Source organism: Anoplophora glabripennis, unplaced genomic scaffold, assembly GCF_000390285.2.
Source record: "Anoplophora glabripennis isolate ALB-LARVAE unplaced genomic scaffold, Agla_2.0 scaffold1203, whole genome shotgun sequence".
NCBI lineage: Eukaryota > Metazoa > Arthropoda > Insecta > Coleoptera > Cerambycidae > Anoplophora > Anoplophora glabripennis.
The window spans coordinates 27,281-51,228 of NW_019417424.1; the positions used below are offsets into that span (position 1 = coordinate 27,281).

Genomic DNA, 23,948 nt, shown 5'->3' on the forward strand with positions numbered 1-23,948 from the left:
TTTTTTAGGAAGTAAACTTTGTTCTGCTTTTTCAGCAGCTTGTTTTAGTTCTGGTGGAGTTCCGTCTGGCAAATAATCTTCACTCTCGCTATCTGACAACATTTTTTCAGCCGCAAATTTGAAGGATCGAACGAGAATTCAAAATTGTTTGTATCTGTCATGCGTCGTTGCTAGGCATGGCCCTGCCACCTGTACATGGTTGTTCAACGCAACCTGCACAATTTTGAATGGTGTCAAAACAATAAAATGACGCATATTTCGGCATTTTTACTACATTTAAAAATATGAAATAGAATTTTCAACTAACGATGTGGTTGTAAATAAAATAGTATACATACCTCGGAGGGAAGTTTTCATTAATATCTCGAGATTATAGTTAATCTCTCGATAGTAATGAAACACTTCCCTCATCGGTATGTAATATACTATTATCAGTTTCTGATATTCTGTTGTTATAGTATTTCCGAAGTCAGTTGAACATGCATAAAAAAACGAGCAATCAAATGTAATGATTTTCATGGGCGTCCCTAAATAAGTTTTCTGCTAAAGGTAGAAAATTAAAATAATTTGTATATGTGTAGAAAATTTCTATTATATGTTCATTTGACCAACAACATATTTTAATTATTTATGTCCTCAAACAATTTTATTATATTGATGGTAAATTTCGTTTTGTTCCGTTTCAAAAGGTCTCCAAAATGTCATGTTGTTATAATATTAATACACCAAATATCCCTCTTATTTTTCTCTTTCGCAATTGTAATATGAATGATTAATATAAGGGTGCCTATAATAAATTAAAATTATCTGAATCACACCAAATTCCGCATTACCGCACTGCACTGCTAGGCGACTTGTCGACTACTGAATTTTATAACGCAATAGGCCAAAGCAACAGTGCATATTGCTCTTTGCCCGCACGCTCATTCTTCAACTGAGCATATACATTTCTACCACCTGCACGTTTCGTTCGACCAGACCTGTATATGGATATGGCTAAATATATGTGGGAACAAGTTTTTCAAATATTTCAATGCCGATTGGCTGTTTAGCGACCGAGCCTGGTACATACCTTGAAATTATTGCTTCTTCAATTGACTTCGGAAAAACTATACTTAAGAGCCGTATACTATTTTTCGCACGATTAAAGAAATTTTTAATGAGATAATGAGTTTACAACTATACAATATAATTTTGAAGTTACTTAAATGATAAGTATTATTTTTGTTCTATTGCTAATCGATGTTATTGCTTTTAATGCTGTTATGGAATTATTGTTTACTTACTGTGCTTGTATTGTTATACCTATAACAGCACACAGCAATTTTGTATTTCTGTGGAGAGAAATTATTACATGACCTACAGGCAATGTTCCCTCTAATTTTTTCGTCGACTGCGCGTTACAAAAGTACATTATTATTATTATTACAAAATAGGTTAGGGCAGAGTACTTACGTCCAATTATACCCAAAATTAACAAAATATGTACAGCATAATAGGTATAATAAACATACATATTAAAGAATTAACTTAAAACTAATATCTATTACAAAAGGTGAGCATCCAGTCTACTTTTAAATGAATTAAACGATGGTGCACCAATTGCCTAGCTCTAGATTTAAATTTTTTTTTTTTTAACTTTAAGTCATGACCTTCTAAATTATACTTTTTTTAGTAAAATTTGGAGTTCTACCATTTTTAGATGCAATTCTTTCATAAAATGAAATTTAAAAAAATGGTGAACAAGCCCATTGTGCCCAGAATACAAAAACGACTGCGCAGCTTAGAGGGAACTTTGCCTACAGGGCCTATCACAGCACCGATTAATAATGAATAAGTACAATAGTGTTAAAAAATAATGTAATTAACAATTTAAATTTTTTTGTTAATTAGCAAATTTATGTAATTTATGAATATTTCTTTTTCAATAAAGTGAATGAAATTAACTAAAATTATTAAATTCATCTTTAATTACTAGAATATCAGAATTTTCCGAATTCACTAGTATTGTTATAACTGAATTAATAAACTTATATTTCCTTTAATATTTATACTTTAAAATTATTTCGGTTACTTGTAAAAAGGTATTACTTTTCCCTCCTTGATTCCTCCAATTTTCATTAAGGTTGACCTGCCATTAGGGCCTTTTTAGTTCATCCTGGCGGCCGTTAGATGCGCTACGGTTTTATTTATCTACTTTTCTGCAGGCTACTGTGTTAATACAGGGTGTCTCATAATTAGCTGCCAACCCTGAACAGGCCGATTCTATGATCAAAACTAAGTAAAAAAGTTCATATGAACATGGGTCCGGAAATGCTTCCTAAGGGCACAGGGACCCATTGAAGAGGGAGGAATGGAAATCATTTTTTTGCAATATCTCTCAATCGCGTTGTGATAAATGAATGAAATTTGGTATACACAGCTAAATTTTGATGAGCAATTTGATGGACTAATCCATTTATTTCCACAAGGTCCATTGGGGTGGGTACGGGGGGGCCCTTGGTACTTTGCGTGTGTAACTTTTTCATCTTTGACTTTTTAACAAATTGGACAGCAAATTCCGTTTTCCCGAACTGTTTTACGTTAAAAAGGTACTCTTGTTTCAAATCGTTATCTTTAACGGTTTCTGAGAAAATCGCTCTTGAATTAATCCCACTTTGGTCAATTTCATAGTAATTTAAACAAAATTATCAAGGTATTCTTATGTCAAAGTATTGTCAACCCGATTGCCAATTTAATAGTTCTAAGCGAAAAAAATGGAAGAGTTTACGGGACAAGAGTTAGTTGATATGATATTTATTTATGGCTTTTGCGATGGTAATGCTGCAGCGGCAGAACGCGAGTACGGGAGAAGGTTTCCAAACCGAAGGCTGCCATCAAGGAGGACATTCCCTACGGTATTCCGCAACTTAGCTGCAACCGCCACTTTTCGAAAGGCACCGGGTCAAGGACGTCCCAGGATTAATAGGGAAGCGGAGGTCCTTGACGCTATTGAACAAGATCCTACGACTAGCATACGGAACATTTCAAGGCAAATAAATGTTCCTCGGCCAACGGTACTACATATCTTAAAGATTTCCTTAACAGAATTGATTAGATGTGCTACTAACATTTCAGGTTGGAAGAATATTAAAGCGACAAGGTCTACATGCCTATCACTATCGACGTGTACATGGCTTGATACCAGAAGATTTTGCGCCACGTATGCAATTTTGTCGCTGGATTTTGTCGCTGGACAACGAGCAAGCTTCCAAAATTTTGTGGTGTGACGAAGCTACTTTTACCCGAAATGGAAAATTAAATTTTCATAATTCTCATTATTGGGAAGAAGAGAACCCACATGTTGTTCGGAGAACAAACTTCCAGCAACGGTTTTCCATAAATTTATGGGCGGGAATAATTCACGACACTCTGATTGGACCTATTGAAATTCCACAACGTCTCAATTCAAATCTTTATTTAAACTTACTTCAAGAAAATCTTCCCCAAATTCTCGATGATCTGCCTCTAAATTTACGACGTAACATGTTTTTTCAACACGATGGAGCCCCGGCACATAGTGGTCGCAATGTTCTAAATTTCCTAAACGAAAATTTCGCTGGACGGTGGATAGGGAGGCACGGACCGGTAGCTTGGCCGCCGCGTTCTCCCGACCTAACCCCGCTGGACTTCTTTTTCTGGGGATATCTAAATCAAAAAGTTTACGCCACCGAAGTCGATACCCGTGAGGAATTGCTGCAGCGTATCAATGATGCAGCCAATGAAATTCGTCAAAACCGTTTTAGCATCTTAATAGCTTCGAGAAGTGTTACACGTAGGGCAAGACTTTGTATCAGAGAAGGTGGAGGGTTTTTTGAACAGTTTTTAAAATAGCTTGTTGTCTGTTATCAAAATTAAGTTTCCATCTTATGATCCCTTCGAAAAGTGACGGTTGCAGCTAAATTGCGGAATACAGTGAGGAATGTCCTCCTTGATGTCAGCCTTCTGTTTGGAAACCTTCTGCCGTACTCGCGTTCTGCCGCGCAGCATTACCATCGCAAAAGCCATAAACAAATCATCATATCATAATTGTTCTACATCAATAATGTGTATTACTGATTACGTATTAAATTATTATTATTTTTTTTTGTTTAAATTACTATGAAATTGACCAAAGTGGGATTAATTCAAGAGCGATTTTCTCAGAAACCGTTAAAGATAACGATTTGAAACAAGAGTACCTTTTTAACGTAAAACAGTTCGGGAAAACGGAATTTGCTGTCCAATTTGTTAAAAAGTCAAAGATGAAAAAGTTACACACGCAAAGTACCAAGGGCCCCCCCGTACCCACCCCAATGGACCTTGTGGAAATAAATGGATTAGTCCATCAAATTGCTCATCAAAATTTAGCTGTGTATACCAAATTTCATTCATTTATCACAACGCGATTGAGAGATATTGCAAAAAAATGATTTCCATTCCTCCCTCTTCAATGGGTCCCTGTGCCCTTAGGAAGCATTTCCGGACCCATGTTCATATGAACTTTTTTACTTAGTTTTGATCATAGAATCGGCCTGTTCAGGGTTGGCAGCTAATTATGAGACACCCTGTATACATAAAACCTTCATGAATGGTTACAAGCCACGTAATCAATAATTTTCTTTGTAATAGTGATTTTATTTCCTTAAGGTTGGCAATAAAATTTCTGTAATATCTAGATTATGTTTAACATTCTGTTTCACTGGCTTGTGATTGGAATATTTGTTTATTCACCAATAAGCGATCGCATTGTTTCAAGCATAGACGAACCTGTGTGTCATTGCCCATTATAAACGGATTATTTATTTTGGTGATGCTAAGATTTTTAGTTGACAGTACCAATCGTGCGATGTTAGTTGCCTAAACCACAGTATAGAAAATAGTAAATTCACTGCCTATCTAATCTATTTATAAAAAATGGACCCTAATTTCATTTTTTATGTCGTTTTAAGTGACTGCGCAGAGACCACGCGCAAGTAGGTGAACCTCTAAAACTGAAAGCTAAGTTGAGCTCATAGATTGATTGGGCTTGTTGGTGGACTAGGGGCTGGGCTTGCTATTGCGCATAGATCACGCGTCCCTTTACTGAACTTTTAGAGCAGTGGGGTTGTGGTCCACAAAAGAGGGGGAGTGAATTTATTTACTGTTTTCTGTACTGTGCCTAAGCAGTAAGCTTGGCGATCGCATAGCTTGTAATGGAGGCTCTGTATATGTTATGTGATTTAATTTGCGCATATGCAACAGTTAAAACTTACGTATACATTGAAGTTCCAAACTCAAGTTAAACTATATCTAATATTGTTATGTCTACCTCTTTCGACTTTTGGTTAAAGAAATAAAAAGAATTATCCAAATTTTCATGTTTTCATCGAAAACTATAAAACGAAAAATAAATTATTTTGTTTTCAACATGTTATTCATCCTGAAGTTCTGCTTTTATTTGCTATATTTTAATCAAAGTTGTATCTCTTAAACTGAGATCTAAATATCGTTAAATTTACTGAAATGTAAACCGCTCAATATCGTAGTTCGTCTGTACATCGATCACATGAACTGTGGTGGATTGGTCATATTTGTCGGGCACTTAACGTATAAGCTACCGAAATAATTATTTATTTTTTCATTTTTAGTTGGACCCTACCATTTTTTAAATATGGATATAAAAATGATTTGCAAATAAAGGATATATACAATGCTTCAAAGAACGATTTATCTGAACCTCTGGGAAATGAGCTTCAGAGGTAAGTAAATCATCTTAATTAAAAATAGATTATCAAAAGAAATATGTCTGAAAGTTGAAAGTCATAACTAAAGATCGGAAATGTTAGGGCGGCTACAATGTGGTACAGGGTTGGCTGTAGGTCGGGTTATCTTTTATGTAACTATTCAAACAAAAAGTGACACAATCGTTGTCTTGTTATAACTGCACTCATTATATTATAAGAATATGTATGTATGTATGTATGTATGTATGTATGTATGTATGTATGTATGTATGTATGTATGTATGTATGTATGTATGTATGTATGTATGTATGTATGTATGTATGTATGTATGTATGTATGTATGTATGTATGTATGTATGTATGTATGTATGTATGTATTTGCATAATAGTATGAAACAAAAAGGGGCAGTATCTATTTTTCTACACTAAACGCTTCACATGGAACTTACCATAAAATATACAGGGTATAGCAAAAGTTTCTCTAAAATGCTCCCGCCGAGTTATTCTGCCGTTCCCGTACTTTTGTTAGTTGGACCTTGTGGGCGCCCCAAGGTCAAGTTATATCTGAACGTAAAATGTTCCGCTCTTTTCATTTCTGGGGTCAAAAGTACAGGGTCCCATTTGAAAAATCACATTTGACCTTGAAATGATCTTCAAGGTCAAGATCACCATCGGATAGCCAGGGAGAAATCCTGAAACTTTTGTATTTAACTTTTTTCTCTAAAATGCTCTCCCGCCGAGTTATTCTGCCGTTCCGGTACTTTTGCTATACCCTGTATAAAGTCCGTCCAGCAGAGGCTTGCCTTATATTTTACGCGTTATCTTCAGAATATTGAAATACACACAATACTGTTCAGCTGTAAATTAAATTCCTTTCATTTATTTTTCACCTCATTGACTTATTTCAATAAGAAATTACACTGAAAATGCACAAGACAATACACTTCCAAAATAACTGGTCTCCGTAATTGCAAAAGATAGTATGCACTGCAAGCTGCTACGGTGAACGCCACGCCGCCAATATTTTTCTACCTCGGGTGTCGAACGCAGTTACTTCCAAGAGAGCGATGCAGGAATCTTGTCGGAATTCTATCTCAACAATTATCGTACGGACTGTAAGTTTCCAAGAGAGCGATGCAGGAATCTTCTTTAAATTCTATATCAACAAGTATCATACGGACTGTAGGCATAGTACGTAATAATAAGTCCCAGCAAAAGTTAACAAAATAATCATTTCTAACTCGTAAGGAAAACGATTTTAGAAAATAATTAACAGTTGACCTAAGTGTTCCGAAGTTCGTCTAAGGCGATTAGTATAAATCCCCATTTCAAAAACGAAAATGAACGTTTAACATTTACCAAAATCTAATATAGTCAAATTTTTAATAGATGCTATTTTATGGTGGTGAAGCATCAACTACTTCACATTTTAGTAATCCAACTATCCGTGTCATTGTACAATAACATGTACATGTCTATTTATTCGATCTAGCGCTGTTGGCCTAGCATGCCTGTGAATGATCCCGGTTTTTTTGCTGAGATGTTGACCGTGCATTTCATTTTCGTTTGTGCATGTGTGAGTGAATTTGAGACGCTCTGCTTGATCCATTGCCTGGCACGTGTTTTTTGTGGCAGTCATTAGCATCGTGTATTGTGAGCATAGACACACGGCCTTACCACAGATTTAGCCTATGTCTGCTGCTATAACGGGTATTGCCGCTTACTAACATAATATAGATTACTACTGCTTATTTATTTGATTGTCGCTATAAAGTTTCCGATATCTAGTCATAACTTTTTTTAGCATCACTAACCTGTTGTGTAGGTGATAATATTTTTTTAAATCTGCCCTTCACAATCTCCAGACATGAAAATATGAAAAATTAAATTTTTTCAGAAATTGGGAAAAAGAAATTAAAAGAGCGAATAAAAAGAAAGAGTCACCAAGTTTGAAGCGTGCCATATTTAACACTTTTTTCAAATCATACTCTATGTATGGTATCATCTTATTTTTGCAATGCATTGTTTTAAAGTAAGTATACAGATACTTACTGTTATATTAATATCAATATCATCAATTATATTAGAATGTTACAGCCCATAGTACTGGCCGAGTACATACATTACTATGACCTCTCCACCCAAGAATCGAGACCAGAAACAGGTTGGCTGTTGGGTTCTTGTGTAGTGCTGATGGCATTTCTTAATGTCGTTATCATGCACTATGCCAGTGTAGGATGTCAAAGGATTGGAATGAGGGTTAGAACAGCATGCTGTTCATTAGTATATAGAAAAGTTAGTACCTCTCAATTTTTAGTTTTATTTTAAGGAAAACTTAAATGTTTCTGATTATGACTAAAGTTGCCACATTTGCACTGTAGAAAAACCTGCCCAACCAAAAAATAAAGCTAACAAAACATCTAATATCTAACAATTATACATATTTTTTTTAAATAACTCCAAAACAGCTGATACGATCGAAATAAACAGGTTTTTCTTTTGTTTATTTTTTTTCTCAATATTCTGATGCAGAGGTAGTTAATTAATATATAAAAAAAAACAAAAATTGATGGCATGTTTAATGAAATAATTTTTTCCGTATGATTCAGTTTGAAAGACACAAAAAGTTACTATTGATTGATAACGATAATCTACACCATTTATGCTCATATATACCTACTACAGATTCTATAAATCAAACTACCATGGACTACTTTCAAATACTGATACATGATAGGTACCAATTAAAATTTAAAAAAGTTTTATAACAAAATTAAATTTAAAAATAATATTATACAAAATAAGTTATGGTAAGTTCTGAAATTTGTTAAAACTTCTTGTCAAATAAAGTGATTAACAAACATATCGTGTATATCTGTGTTCACAAATTATGTTTCACATATTTTCAACATGTAACATACTCGCAATTTTAAATCAATTTTACTCCAGAATTATGCAACTTATGAAGTGGTACAGAGCAACCTTTTCACTGTAAAATTGTCTAAAATATCTATTTTTAACTCAAACAATTGATTTTTTCGTATATGAAAAAATCTTCCCAGTTTGGGACACTATTGAGTCTCATGACTAAAATTTAGAATTTTATTTTATACATCATCAGTTTGATCGTTTTATGTCAATAAGTTATATATATATATATATATTTGGAAAAAAATCAACTTAAGGGGCAGAGAGCTGCTTGTATATAACAATTTTGAGACACTCCAGAAAAAGTTTTCATTTTGTGTTCTCGAATAGAACATTTGTACACAACGGTTCAAGTACAAATTGAGAATGTTTTCACCTCTTGAATACTAAAATATGAACTTAAAGTCACAGAAATAATTTATTGAAACATTTTGTATTGGATTCGGTGGGCAGGAATATGAAGAGCATTATTAACATTTAGACTTATTTCTATTATTTTACTTACCAGCCCAAATAATATTCACTGATAAATCAGCCTTTAAAGAAAAAACCCAACTTAGTTGCAACCCTAATTATGACATTAAATTTTGATTAAACTTTCTGCTTTCTTCAATAGCATAAAAAAATCAATAATTTAATTTTTATACTATTTTTTAGCTTCTAAAATTAAGCCAAACTTCTTTAGGCCAAACTGCAGCAGGTCAATTAGTAAATTTGTTGTCCAATGATGTCCAAAGATTTGATATGGCCGCAAATTTTCTCCACTATGCTTGGATTATGCCAATACAAGCTGTCATTGCATTTTATATAATGTACAGAAGTGTTGGATATGCTGCTATAGCTGGAATGTTGGCAATCACTCTTGAGTCAATTCCTTTACAAGGTATTACATCACTATCATTTTTTCAGCTTTTAAATTAGGTAGCAGCCTTTATAAGTGACACTTCATATGCAGACTATCAAAATAAATGTTGCAGTTTTCTACTAGTAAATAATAATAATAATACCAACCGATTCCTAATGAATATCTTAGATTATCAAAATAGTTAACCGCATAATATAGATAATGATAATCTCAAAAAAGTTTTTTTCACTACATATTTTATGTATACAAATTTGTCTTTGTCAACATTTTAACTTTTAAGGTTATATGTCGAGGCTACAAGGAAAATGGAGATATCATATCGCATTAAGGACCGATAACCGTGTAAAACTTATGAATGAAATTACAACAGGTGTTCAAGTCATCAAAATGTATGCTTGGGAAAAACCTTTTGAAAAGGTTATTGAATTAGCTAGAAGGTAAATTTTTGCTAGGGACCAAATTTAATATTTTAATATAAACGTAAGTTGTAACTGAAAATGAGAGTCACATCATGATTTCCATACCCACAACTACTCACTGACTGTCAAAAATACCATAATGTAATTGTTACATTCATTTATTTTCAAGTTTATTTTTTATTTTAAACGTTTTAAGTTAAGAATTAAGTAACTAGCTACAGCTTGTCAATAACGTGAAAGCATTTACCTTCTCCAAATTTAAGAATATTTTTTTTACTCGTATAAACATTATTTGCTCTTGAATCTGTCATTTTTTTGAGATGCAGAATGTTGAAGTTTTCAAAAAAATAAAATTATCTTAATATCCTGTATACAAATGAAAATATTAAAATGATATTGTGTGTGCACAGTACATGAATAAATATGGCTCAAATCCAATGTGGAAATATGATTAGTCTCAACAGCTCAAACTAGTGGCATATACAGGGTGATTCTGAATAGAGTAGCACACACACTACCAGTGCATCTAGATGAAAAAATAAGGCGAATGAACTAAATATACCTTAGACAAAAGTTGCACTCCTGAGGCATTACAGGGTCTTGAATATTTCCTTCAATTTATCTTGAACGATGTGGCGTAAATAATTTATATTTGGTACAGACATTTGTTCAGTGGGCACACATACTTTCTATTAATATTGTTTAAATATATCCACCAGAGGCGCTGCTGTCGACTACATGCAACATATTACTCCAAAAAAATTTTCACCCTGTTTGAAAATACATATATTATTTACATTTTCGGACATAACAACTAAAAACAAACATTTTTTCTCTTGCATTTTTTCGATAAACGCAATGGTTTTTTTAGATTATTTACGAAAAACAAACTTCGGAAATTTTACAGCGCCAATGGTTGCAGTAACAAACACATCAACACACCATTCTGTAATAGCAAAAAAAAAACGCCTTTCTTGTAAAGTAATTTTAATAAATTTATTTAGGAGTATTCTTTATGTAACAAATAAAATTATTTTAAGTGTAATTTAAGTAATAATATCTAATTTAATACTACCTATTGTAATCTCGAATGTAATACTACAACATAACGTTATTTTAAATTAAAAATTTTATAAAGAATATTTTGAAAGTAGTTCCCACTTTCCTTTGAACACAATCTAACACGATTTGTTTGAGGATTTCCTGCTTAAATTGATAAGTATGGGAATACTTCGCCAACATCATAGTTGCCCCTGGTAAATCGGAAACAAATTTGCTGAGTAAACAATTTGCTATTTTTGTGTTGATGTGTCAGTGTCATCAACGGTTTCAAATAATAGTTGTTTAATTATGGCAAATTTTACTAACAATGAGTATGTTGATATGCTCCAAGTATTTTTTGAATGTCACAAAAATTGTGCTGCCACAACAAGATTGTACCATGAGATATCCAAATCGCCGGGTTCGCCACAGGCAAACTTTTTCAGCTGTGGAAAGAAGGTTACGAGAAACTGGCCAAATTCAACCTAAGCATGAGGGTAATGGACAAAGACGGTATATCAGAAATGTAAACCTTGAAGAAGCTATACTTATCAATTTAGAAGAAAATCATCAAACAAGTACAAGAAGACTGGCTACACAGTACGTTTCGCAAAGCCTTGTTTGGAACTTGATTCATTATAACCTATTACGCCCTTTTCACCACCAGCTGGTTTAAGAATTAACTGCAAATGATTTACCTGCAAGGATTGTTTTTTGCCAGTGGTATCTTAACATGTCCAGACACGACTTAAATTTTTTATCTCATATTTTGTTCACCGATGAGGCATGTTTTCAAAGACATGGCTTAGTTAACCATCGTAATAGTCATACTGATGAAAACCCCCATGAAATATGTCCATCAAGATTTCAGCACAATTTTAGTGTAAATGTATGGTCAGGAATTGTTGGAGATGCTCTAATAGATCCATTTATTCTTCCCCGTCGACTGACAGCTCTTGAATATCTTCGATTTTTAAATGAAAATCTCCCAATGTTATTGGAGGATACACCACTAGGTGTACAATAAGTTATGTGGTACATGCATGACGGGCTCCGGCACATAGTACCTTAACTGTCAGGCAATGGTTGAATTTAAATTTTCCAGGACGTTGGATAGGTCGTGGTGTCGATGCACCCATTAGTTGGCCTGCCCGTTCACCGGACATTACCCCACTTGATTATTTCTTATGGAGACCACTGAAGTTTTGTTTATGCTACTCCTGTTAATACTGTTGAAGAATTGCGTCGAAAAATCTTTCTCGCAGCTGATGATATTCGTAACAACCCAGAAATATTTGCAAGAGTACGACATAATTTTAAACGTCGTGTTAGATTGTGTTTACAGAAAAATGAGAACTACTTTGAAAATATTCTTTAGAAACTTTTTACTTTAAAATAACGATATATTCCTTAGTATTACATTCGAGATTACAGTAGGTAATTTTAAATTAAAATTTATTATTTAAATTAGACACTAAAAATAACTTGATATGTTACATAACGAATACTTCCTGTTCCTTCAAAATAAATTTATTAAAATTACTTTACCAGAAAAGCGTTTTCCTTTAGCTATTAATGAGTGGTGTGTTGATGTTTTTTTATTACTGCAACCTGACTGCAACCATTGGCACTGTAAAATTTCCGAAGTTTGTTTTTCGTAAATTATCTAAAAAAACTATCGCGTTTATCAAAAAAATGCAAGAGAAAAAATGTTTGTTTTTAGTTTGGTGTTTGCTTGGTCGATAGCCGCACGGTTTAAGGCATCAGTCCTTAAATCGTGTGCAAATTTCTGCCCGGGTTCGATTCCCGCGACCGATAGACCGTAGATTAGCTATGCTTGTACGGAGGATTGGCACCCTCTGTGCAGGTATGGTAGGGTGGAAGAATGTTGGCTTGGGTCAATGTGAGAGATTGACACCGGTTGGCATTTGACCACCCCCCTAATTAATGAGGTTTTCCAGGTTTCCCTCATTCCTGCACTGAATGGTGGTTAGGGCCTACCGACATAAGTCGTTTCTGGGCGCAAATGCGGCCTGCATAATAATAGTATGCCGCCTCCTCTCCCGCACAAGTCTCCGAATTATGGGCTAATTCCCGTAGTTAGAATGAGGAGTAGAGATATTATTATTATTATTATTATTATTATAGTTGTTACGTCCGAAAATGTAAATAAGATATGTATTTTCATACAAGGTGAAAAATTCTTTGGAGTAATATGTTGCATGTAGGCGACTCTGGTGGATATATTTAAACAATATTAATAGGAAGTATGTGTCCGCACTGGACAAATGTCTGTACCAAATATAAATGATTTACGCCACATCGTTCAAGATAAATTGAAGGAAATATTGGTTGGCTCTACAACATTCAAGACCCTGTAATTCCTCAGGAGTGCAACTTTTGTCTAAGGTATATTTAGTTCATTCGCCTTATTTTTTCATCTAGATGCACTAGTAGCGTTTGTGTTACTCTATTCAAAATCACCCTGTATATGAATTATGCTGTTATATTTTCCTCACAAACTATGGCCATTCGAAAAAAAAATATATTTTTGCCATTTTTAAAATGATCTCTTAACTTTTTTGCATATAATTGCAATATTTTGTAAAAATGATACATTCATCTGCTAAGTATATCCTTTTTTAAAAACAGTAACCTGTATTTTAAAAATGGGGGCTGTACAAACAAGTGCAAATCATTTTCGTTCACAATAAAATTTTAACTTCAAAAATAACATATTTTTCAAGATATTTAGAGAAATACACTTTATTAAACTTGAACATTATATATCTCAAAAACAAAGGCTTCAAGGCAATTTTTTTTAGAAGAAATCTTACCCTTTCTTCTTTGTGTCTGTCCTCGGAGGAGCCCCACTTTTACCCTGTTGTGATTGTGGCTTGCGCACTGATTCTTGCAACTATGACAAGCTTTTTGGTGGTTACATAAGTGAGACGTAGTATACCTATGTCTCACTAAAAGAATTTATTTCAATCATAGTTGACAGCTGAAGTGGAAGTTTCCATAATACTATTTTAGTTTTTTTTTTATATATATAAAATTAAATTTATGAATTACTTCTTATAGTATACAGTATGATATAAATGAGAAAGGAATAAATTCATTATTTCTAAATCGATGACTGAACAAAAATCCTGAAACAAGTCAATTTTTATTTTTAAAAGTTTGTTCTACGAGTTATTTGTTTTACATATGATGTCATCTGTGTGACAGTGATGATGTCATTAATGTTTTTTTTATATGAAATGGGTCATGTGATAACTCTTTTGAAAGGTAATTCTTTATTCAACCATATCAATAAATTTAGGAAATACAATTTTATATTTTGTAAAAAAAAAATTCTAAAATTCCACCAAAAAATGTATTTTTAATAACCTAAGTTACAATAGATTTTCAAATTGATGACCCTCAGTTATAATACAATGAAAAAGACATGATCTTCTTGAATTTTGTCTATAACTTCCGGAGTTATTTGTGCCATCTCTGTCTGAATGCATTCTTTTTATGTATCTAGATTTTGTGGTCCATTTTGATATACCTTACTTTTTAACTATCTCCATAAAAAGAAATTTAGAGGACTTAAATCTGGTGACCTAGGTAGACATTTAATTTCCACATATCTCGAAAACCGTCCGAGTAAATTCTTACTAATACAGTATAATGTGGGGGTGCACCATCTTGCTGAAGTCGCAAATAATAATAATAATAATAATAATAATAATAATCTCTTTATTTTTGAAAATTTTACAAAGCAAAATACAATTTCACCTACATAAGGTGAAGTCTAGCCAATGGCTACTCTACTTAACCTTATAAAAAATCTAATTCATATTAAATTATTTCGGATGATGTCTAAACGTATACAATGCTTGCAAAAAAGGCATATTAAAATAAAATGTTACAGGAGCATAATTATTAAAATTACAATATTAAAATTAATTGACAAAAACAAAATTTAGAAAAAATTGATATAAAAGATAAAATAGGTTAGTCATACTATAAAACCAGACACAAAAAAAATTATTACAGAACAAAGGCAAGCAATAAGTTACTGCATTTTGAGAAAATGCAGTTTACACATTTTTTTAAATCGAAGAAGTGTTAGGTTTTTTAATTTATTGTCTAAACTGTTGTAGATTGTAACATCATTTATGTTTGGAAACGGCCAATTCAGTTCGGAGCAAATCGTCTAGCAGAAATTGTAAATATCGAGGATCTGATAAGGTTCCATTGAAAAATATGGACCTATGATCCTATAATCTACTATTCCAACCTAAACATTCACGTTCTCTAGGTATGAGTGCATTCAATGTGGATTTTCAGTTTCCCAATACCGACAAGTTTAAGGCTTCATGCGACCATTTAGGAGGAATGTAACTTCATCAGAGAAATGGAGGCTTTTTAAAAACATCAGATTTCGATTAATTTTTCCCATTAAAATTCCACAAAATTCAACTCATTTATCAAAATGGTCTTCCAAAAGCTCCTGAACTAAGGTAACTTTGTAAGGATGCCACTTTTCAATTTTTTCAACATTAGAAAAAAAATGATCCATGTTTTTAACTAATGATTCTACTATCTTTACGGAGGTTCTTTACATGACCCACTTCCCTAACCTTCTTTTTAATGTTTACTGTGGATTGAGAAACTGTTCTCGGTTGGGGTAATTATATTAAATAAATCCCTCTGAGTCCTGTCTCCATAACAATCATTATTATAATTTCAATTATTTCCATTTCAATAAGCTTCATGTTGATAAAAAACACTTTTAAATATTCCTAGTATATCAGCATTAAGTACTTAACAGAAACGCGAATTAAGTCGATTAGAATGTAGCCTTATTGAAAATATAGAGCCTTCATAAATGTTTACAAGTCATGTGACTGTCGAGCTTAGGCAACTCAACATTGCACGACTGGTACTGGTAAGGAAAAATCTTATCATCAATATTAATGATGAATGTTAACCTGTTTCAGAATTTTTGCCCAAAGTCACCGATTTATGAAATAATAAATTTATTCCTTTCACTGTATTTAAAAGAAATATAAAAATGATATAATTATATCTTCTAATTAATTATGTGGTTCATGTGTTCAACTCCAAATTTAATTGGAAAAAAATATTTGTTCCAGACTTGAAATTGATGTAGTCAGAAAAACATCATATATCAGAGGAGTCTCTGTGGCTATTATGGTTTTTACCGAAAGAGTGACTCTGTACTTAACAATCATAACCTATGTACTTCTTGGCAATAGACTTACAGGAGATGTAGTATTTTCTATGGCTCAACTTTTTAATACTGTTCAACTTTACATGTCTATATTTTATCCTATGGCTATTAGTTCTTATGCAGAAGCTGATGTGTCTATCAAAAGACTAGAAAAGTTTTTACTTTTAGAAGAAAACACTGACATTGCAGTTGCTAACGAACAGACAATAAGTGACATAGAGAAGAAAGGCACTGTCAGAATAGTGAAAGTAAATGCAAGTTGGCTGCCAAATCCTATTGTTGATACACTGATGAATATAAATTTAGATATTGCACCCGGCACATTGTGCTGTGTTGTTGGAAATGTTGGTTCTGGAAAAAGTTCGCTACTGCAGCTGTTACTGAGGGAATTACCATTAAATGCTGGAAGAGTTGATATCGGTGGAAGTATTTCCTATGCCTCTCAAGAATCTTGGTTATTTGTTTCTAGTGTTAGGAATAATATACTTTTTGGAAGACCATATATAAAAAATAGGTAATTAATTTTGTATACAAGAATATAACCTAATAGTATAAATAACAATTTATGTGCAGCTCGTATTGTACAAACTCTACTAAACTTAATTTTACATTTGCTTTTTCATCATCAAGAAATTAATTAATATTTTTATTAATTTATTATTTATTTACAGGTTTATGATCTACAAAATGTTTGTAGTACAATTATTCATAACTTAAAATCGCAAAAAATATTTCAAATGTGATAACTAAATAATAGAAATTCTAAAAAAGTTGATGATACAGTGTTTATTAAGTATTTGTACCAACTTTAAAGGGTGAATCTTTGACTAATTTTAAAATAAAAAGTTTGTATGAGTCCACAACGACTTGGTTCTTGAGGTAATGTCCCAAAAAAAATTTTTGTTTGGTATTTCGATTATATTTTTGTTCAATAACGTGTCAATTTGACGATTCGAGAAACTGGGACCATTGATGATGAGAAACTTAAATATTTACTTACAAGGAGAAGGTAAGGTAGTCGGATTTTTGTAATTTTTGATATTTATAGTACGTGTAGTTTGGACCTTTGAATAAGAATTTTTCGAAGTAGTTCGACGCAACGTTCATAAATTACCGAGATAATCGATTTTGAAGTTTTACCTGACAGTTAAATCCACTAGATGTGACGCATTATTCAAGTGAGAGCGTGGCCTAATTGGTAACGTTCGGTACTGTTAGTCACGAGATCGCTGGTTCGAGTCCTTTGCGTGACATACATTTTTTTTTTTCAAAACACCATATGGTTTTTTATTATTTTTTTCATCTCGAAAATTATGAACAAACGAAATATTATAATAAATACCTATGTATATGTAGAAATATTCTTCAAATATTTCATTAAAATGCACAATTGGTTGATTAACAATATTTATTATAAATTAACAATAAAATTTCTTTAAAAAAAAACAAACGAGGTCAGGTAGGTTTTTTATTTTATTTTTAGTATTTGACATTTTACGCAGTGTGACATAAGCCAGAATGATTTTATCATAGAAACGTGGGAAGCAGAAATTTTTTAAGCATCTAGCATGTCGTGTAAATGTTATGTTTTTACAGGCGAATTTTTTTTTGAAAATATCGACGTTGAAGCAAATTTCGTTAATATTTTGAAAGATTGTTCTTTCATCACATAGTTTCGATGCTTCTCTACCCTTTGTGGAATTTAACGAAATTTTTTATTCCCGAGCACTGTGTTCTGTAAGCGGTTTTTTTTAAACACGGTGGATGACCCACAGAATCTAGCTCAAAATGTTAATTAAACACTTGAAGAATATTCCTACATACAGTTCTCATAATATTTCGTTTGTTCATAATTTTCAAGATGAGAAAAAGAAAAAGAAAGGAAGCTAGATGCTTAAAAAATTTCTGCTTCCCATTTTTTTATGATAGCTATCATTTTGGCTCGTACCACATTGCGTAAAATCCCAAATACTAACATAAATATAAAATAAAAGAACATCCTACCTGACCTCGTTTGTTTTTTTTTAATGAAATCTTATTGTTAATTCATAATAAATAAGTATTGTTTATCAACCAATTGTGCATTTTAATGAAATATTTGGAGAATATTCCTACATATACATAAGTATTTATTATATTTCGTTTGTTCATAATTTTCGAGATGAAAAAAATAATAAAAAACCATATGGTGCGTTTTGAAAAAAAAAAAAGTCACGTGACGGACTCGAACCAGCGATTTCGTGACTGTCAGTCCCGAACGCTACCAATTAGGCCACGCTCCCAGTTGAAGAATGCGTCACATCTAGTGGATTTAACTGTCAGGTAAAACTTCAAAATCGATTATCTCGGTAATTTATGAACGTTGCGTCGAACTACTTTGAAAAATTCTTATTCAAGTTCCAAACTACACGTACCATAAATATCAAAAATTACAAAAATCCGACTACTTTACCTTCTCTTTGTTAGTTTTTTGTTTAATCTTAGAGGGCGCCATATAGTGTTGTATCTGGATTTAAATAACCATAACTTTTTTGTGTCGCACTATTCATTTTTGACTAAACGTACCTATTTTCCACTCAATTTTGCAAAAGGTATTTGCCACTGAAAGCAGCCGTTTTGTAAAAAAATGGGTTTAAAATTAAACCTGCATTGGAATTTTGTAAGTTGAATCATTAAGAGTTTTTGCAAAATAAGCGAATAAGAGTTGTGTGCTATGATAAACTATCACTGTACAAATTACTATCATTACTTAGTGAAAATTAGAAAAAAAATTAAAAATTCGCAAAAAGCGTGCTGCATCTTTCGGTGGGATCATTTGAAATCACTAGTTTACAAAACTCCAGTCCAAAACAAACAAGGTCTAAGGAACAGGATAATTGAATATTAGCAAAAAATGTTCAACAGGCAATTTGATCTAGAGAAACTCGTCTTTAAAATGAGACTTTATAATACAGGGTGGTCCGAATTTTATGCAGGAAACTTCAAGGGTAGATAGATCTCTTTAAAATAATACGTGTTTGCCTTAAACATAGGTCTGGAACGGCCCCGTTTTAGAGATACAGGGTGTTGAGGTTTTAAAAAATAATAATTTTTTGTTTATATCGCACACTATCTCACAGGTGGTGTAGAAAGGAGTGTAAATAATTTTATTGATGTGCTTACAAATTGCACTTACTTTTAAAGATAAACAAATATTCTTGTAATATTATCGTTAGAAGTATCTGCCACAAGGGGATTGTATTGGTATGAATAACTTGAAAACGGCGAATCTTAGGGAAAAAATTAAAGTCACCTTTTTTACGTATTTTGTGCAGTAAAATATAAATCAGTTACAATGGTCACCCAAAGGACATTTAAATAAAGGGGACTTATTTATTTACATTTCTAGATGAAGCCTGGTCTATTCACAGTCTAATTGTATCATTGTTGTCAGCTGTATAATTATACTGGAAATGTACTTAATATTTTTATCGCAATTTTCATCACAATTGTAAAAATTATTATTATAGGATAGTATTATTAAGTTATGCATACAATATTGTTAAATTCTGTAGGTACATATTAAACTATTTTTCATTTTTCATATTTGCCAAGACTTGGCAACTACGCAATAATTTGTAGCGTATTCCTCGTTCGTTCTGCCGTAGTTGGCAGAATATGGCATCTCTTGTCAGAAAATAGTTGTGATTTTAGTAAGTGAAACGTGATTAGTGTTTATACATATATTTTGGATAATCTTTTAAGGTGTGAATATGGTTAGACAGTGCAGAATTTGTAAGAAATTGGATTATAAACATCCACATCAGCTATCCTTCCACAGGTAAGCGTGCTTGAAGGTGACTTTGGAATGTATATGCAACTGTGGGCATTGTCGTGCGTGTGGGTAACTTTTATTTGAATTTTATAAAACTGACTTGGTATTTTTTTAAAATTTTTGCTGAAATAGTAAGAAAACAATAATATGAACCACGTTTGGCCATTAAAATCAAAGGAAAATGCTGCACCACAAATAAGTTACAGACATTATTTATATTTAATATATTTATAGGTATTTCAATGTTATCCCTTATACCCAACATTACAAATTTTAATCAATCATCATTTTCATCTTTTCCAAAATATATTTACAATTTTACTAAATGCACAAGCATAAAAACTGAATATATACAACAGAAAAAATATGGTGATGGTTCACTTATACATAAAAATACCAAAGATGCAATCAACTGAAACTTGCATTCATTCAACCATTTGATGTTCTCCTTTGGGAATATATTATTATCTCTCACTAAAAATTTACCTCAGTATTCTAAAAGTGAAATGTGAACGTTTTTAGGATGCTTGGGGATGGTGCGACAAGAAAGAAATGGTTACAGTTATTGGGATTCCAAGAAGTTATAAAAATATTATATATATTTATTATAAAAATACTGAGTAGCTGTTGAAATATATTGACTTAGGACTATAAAATATTTTATTTTGACCCATCCAAAATGTACGACATTGGAGATGTAATCGCGCGCATCAGTTGGATGAAAATAAAGCCCTCTGCTTTCCCCTTGTCTAGCTTCACCCAACATATGAGATAGACTGTGACATGCATAGTCCCCTTTATTTAAATGTTCTTGGGGTGACCCCTGTCCAGTTGCACACCACTGGTTGAACCTTTAAAGCTCATATTTCAGGGGATATAAGGCCTACTATCATACATTATATGTACCAAATTTTATTGAGATCGGTTAATAGATTCCTGAGATATAAACAAAAAATCAACTTTTTTTGACAACTTCAACACCCCGTATCTCTAAAACGGTGCCGTTCCAGACCTATATAAGGCAAACACATATTATTTTAAAGAGATCTATCTGCCCTTGAAGTTTCCTGCATAAAATTCGGACCACCCTGTATAATTATTACCAAATTATGTTTTTTCCCTAATAAACAAATAAAATAAATAACTCCGCAGTTTTAACTTTTGAAAGAAGTATATACACCATTCGAAAGCTCATAAAAAAACCTACAAATTGAAAAAAAAAAGTTTCTATGACCAATAGGTCCGGAGTTAGCAATTTTTTTACAACTAAATTTGAAAAAAATTTTAATCTTTTTTAACTAGAACTAACTTGAACTAGAAGAATGTTTTCGTCATAACCCTGCCCCCGGAATAGTCATTTGAAAATGGGCCTTTTTTGCAAAAATGGGATAAATAAGTGAAATTTTGCAAAAACTATTTGACTGATCTAGCCCATCTTTTGCACATCTCTTAAGGATATAAAAACTCACATTTTGGGAAAGTTTGATGAAATTTTATTAATTATTTAAAAAGTTATTAACAATTAAAGGAAAAGCACTTTTTAACTTATAGTATCATTTTAAAGATGAGTTGCTCTAGATTAAATCGTGTGTTGAACATTTTTTGCTAAGATTAAGTTTTTTTACAATGCATAGAACGAAAAATGCTGAATTTTTGACCTATTAGTTGATAAAAAACAATGACGCTATACTTTTTTCATCACCCACGAGATGAGATGCCTCTTGTATTATCACTCCCAAGACTTTCCAACAATAAAATCACGCCCAGTAATTTTCACGATTTCTTGATGATTTTTCACCCTTATTTCTTGGTCTATCAGGTATATTTGAAATTTATCAATGTTAAGGCGAATTGATGCATGTGCTGCAGTAGGCGAAGGTCATTTTCAGCAAATATTGTAAATGTTATTAACTTATTTGTAGAAGTAGTTCAGTCTTAGTCTTGTAAATGATCTAAGTTTGTCACATCGCAATACAATCAATAAAAAATGCATTTTTTCACTAGTTGTAGACCCATGTGCATACTCGTATGAACTTTTTATCGTAAAATTACTCAAAGATTCATCGTTTAAAGTTTGTACAACTACTTAATAAACACCCTATATAATGAAAAGGATGAAAGGGATAATGTAAGTCCTTGATGATAAAAAAGTTATACTCGGCTCACGTGACTCGTCATAAAAGTACATTACTACAGATGTTTACTTCATCTAACAACCGTAAAAATAACTCTTGCCTTACTCTCTGCTTTATAATACAGAAGTGACCAGCACGCATATGTATCTATAACAAATTGTTCATTTTAAAAAATTTATAGTTCATTTATTTAAAACTGAATCTGTATTATAGACATTTTCCAATTGTAGATATAAAGATGTCGTGAAAGTGTGTGCCTTAGAAAGAGATTTTGAGCAATTTCCTCATGGTGACAAAACTTTAGTTGGAGAAAGGGGTGTATCCCTTAGTGGAGGGCAAAGAGCAAGAATTAATTTGGCAAGAGCCGTTTACGCTGATGCTGATATTTACTTACTTGATGATCCTTTGTCAGCTGTTGATACACACGTTGGAAAACACTTATTTCATGAATGCTTTAAAAAGTATTTGAAAGATAAAACAAGAATTTTAGTTACTCATCAGTTGCAGTTTTTAAAAGAAGCAGATATAATTGTAATTATAAACAATGTGAGTTAATTCCGATATCTTGTTAAAAAGTGTAATAAATAGTGAAATATTTATAGGGTAGGATTGAGAAAATTTGTACATATAGTGAACTGTCTAAAACGGAACTAGGAAGCTTAAACCAAGAGAATGCAAAAGAAAATGAGAAGGAAAACATTCAAGAAGATCATAGAGAAAGAGTACAGTCAGTAACTTCAGTTCGTAGAGAAAGATTGCAGTCCGTGACCTCAGTTGGAGTAAGTTCAGATATTGCCAAATATACAGATTATTTCAGAAACAACTTATTTTCCAAGTCAAGGTTTTAGTGGGATAAAGATCAATAAATAAAAGAACACTATATTTTAAATCATTGCCAACGTTTCGGTGTTATTTTACACCATCCTCAGGGCTCTAAAATACAAACAATGTTTTTTAATAAAATTCGTTAAGGTATTAAAATAAAAAACAAATACATTTACAATAATTCTAAAAAATTGTTCCTGTCACAATTACCATAAAACCCAAAAAAAAAAAATTCTAAAACAGCTCTAAAAATAACATGGGTATTACTCACTCACCGAAATTTGAAGTGTCTTTTGTCCAACTTAACGGTTCTAAATATTAAGAAGATCGTATCTAGATACTTATATGTGTACTTATAATTCATGGAAAAATTGCATGTGGTTTTCTTTCACAGTAAAAATTGTTGTAATGTCTTAGGTACTGTTCAGCAGAATGACAGTAGAAAAATACATTGATTCTAATGTGTGTAGATAGCATGCTTCTTTTTCCTAAAAAAGAAAAAGTAAGAGGATAACTAATCAAGATCGCAAAACAGTGGAAACACAATTTATTTTCTTGAAATGGCTGATATAAAGTGCCAGAGAATAGGAACTTATCAGACTGAATATATTTTTAACTTTACGTTATACAAGATCAACATTTGTTTCTCTTTAATATTCTTAACTGACCTTCCAAAAATTGGACTCTAAACATGAATTGAATGAAAAGGGTTAATTTCTATGTCTTCCTATATTTATTTCTGAAACACCCCATATATTGCAAAATTTAAAGCCCAAAAATATTTTTTCTTTTCAAATGCATTTTTCTGACATTTCAGTTAATCAGTACTAAAAGTAACAAGGTACAAAGGTAATATTTTTTCAAACAATAGAACTCGTCGTGAAATAGAAAACTTAACAAATTCATTACAACCAAAACGTATATTTGA

The 23,948-nt window shown here is 32.2% G+C and overlaps 1 protein-coding gene across 2 annotated transcripts in view; it reads left to right on the plus strand.

Moving 5' to 3' along the window:
* Window positions 1–23,948, plus strand: part of LOC108914744 (probable multidrug resistance-associated protein lethal(2)03659) — a 66,260-nt gene that overhangs the window by 22,547 nt on the left and 19,765 nt on the right. The window contains exons 2-9 of one of the 2 annotated variants that reach the window (XM_018720615.2): window positions 5,649–5,759; window positions 7,643–7,777; window positions 7,833–8,040; window positions 9,331–9,556; window positions 9,819–9,975; window positions 16,149–16,760; window positions 22,426–22,741; window positions 22,798–22,974. In XM_018720615.2, the coding sequence (XP_018576131.1) occupies window positions 5,649–5,759; window positions 7,643–7,777; window positions 7,833–8,040; window positions 9,331–9,556; window positions 9,819–9,975; window positions 16,149–16,760; window positions 22,426–22,741; window positions 22,798–22,974 (1,942 nt within the window). Of the gene's footprint in view, window positions 1–5,648; window positions 5,760–7,642; window positions 7,778–7,832; window positions 8,041–9,330; window positions 9,557–9,818; window positions 9,976–16,148; window positions 16,761–22,425; window positions 22,742–22,797; window positions 22,975–23,948 lie in introns of those variants that run through there. The other variant, XM_018720616.2, reaches the window with a different exon arrangement.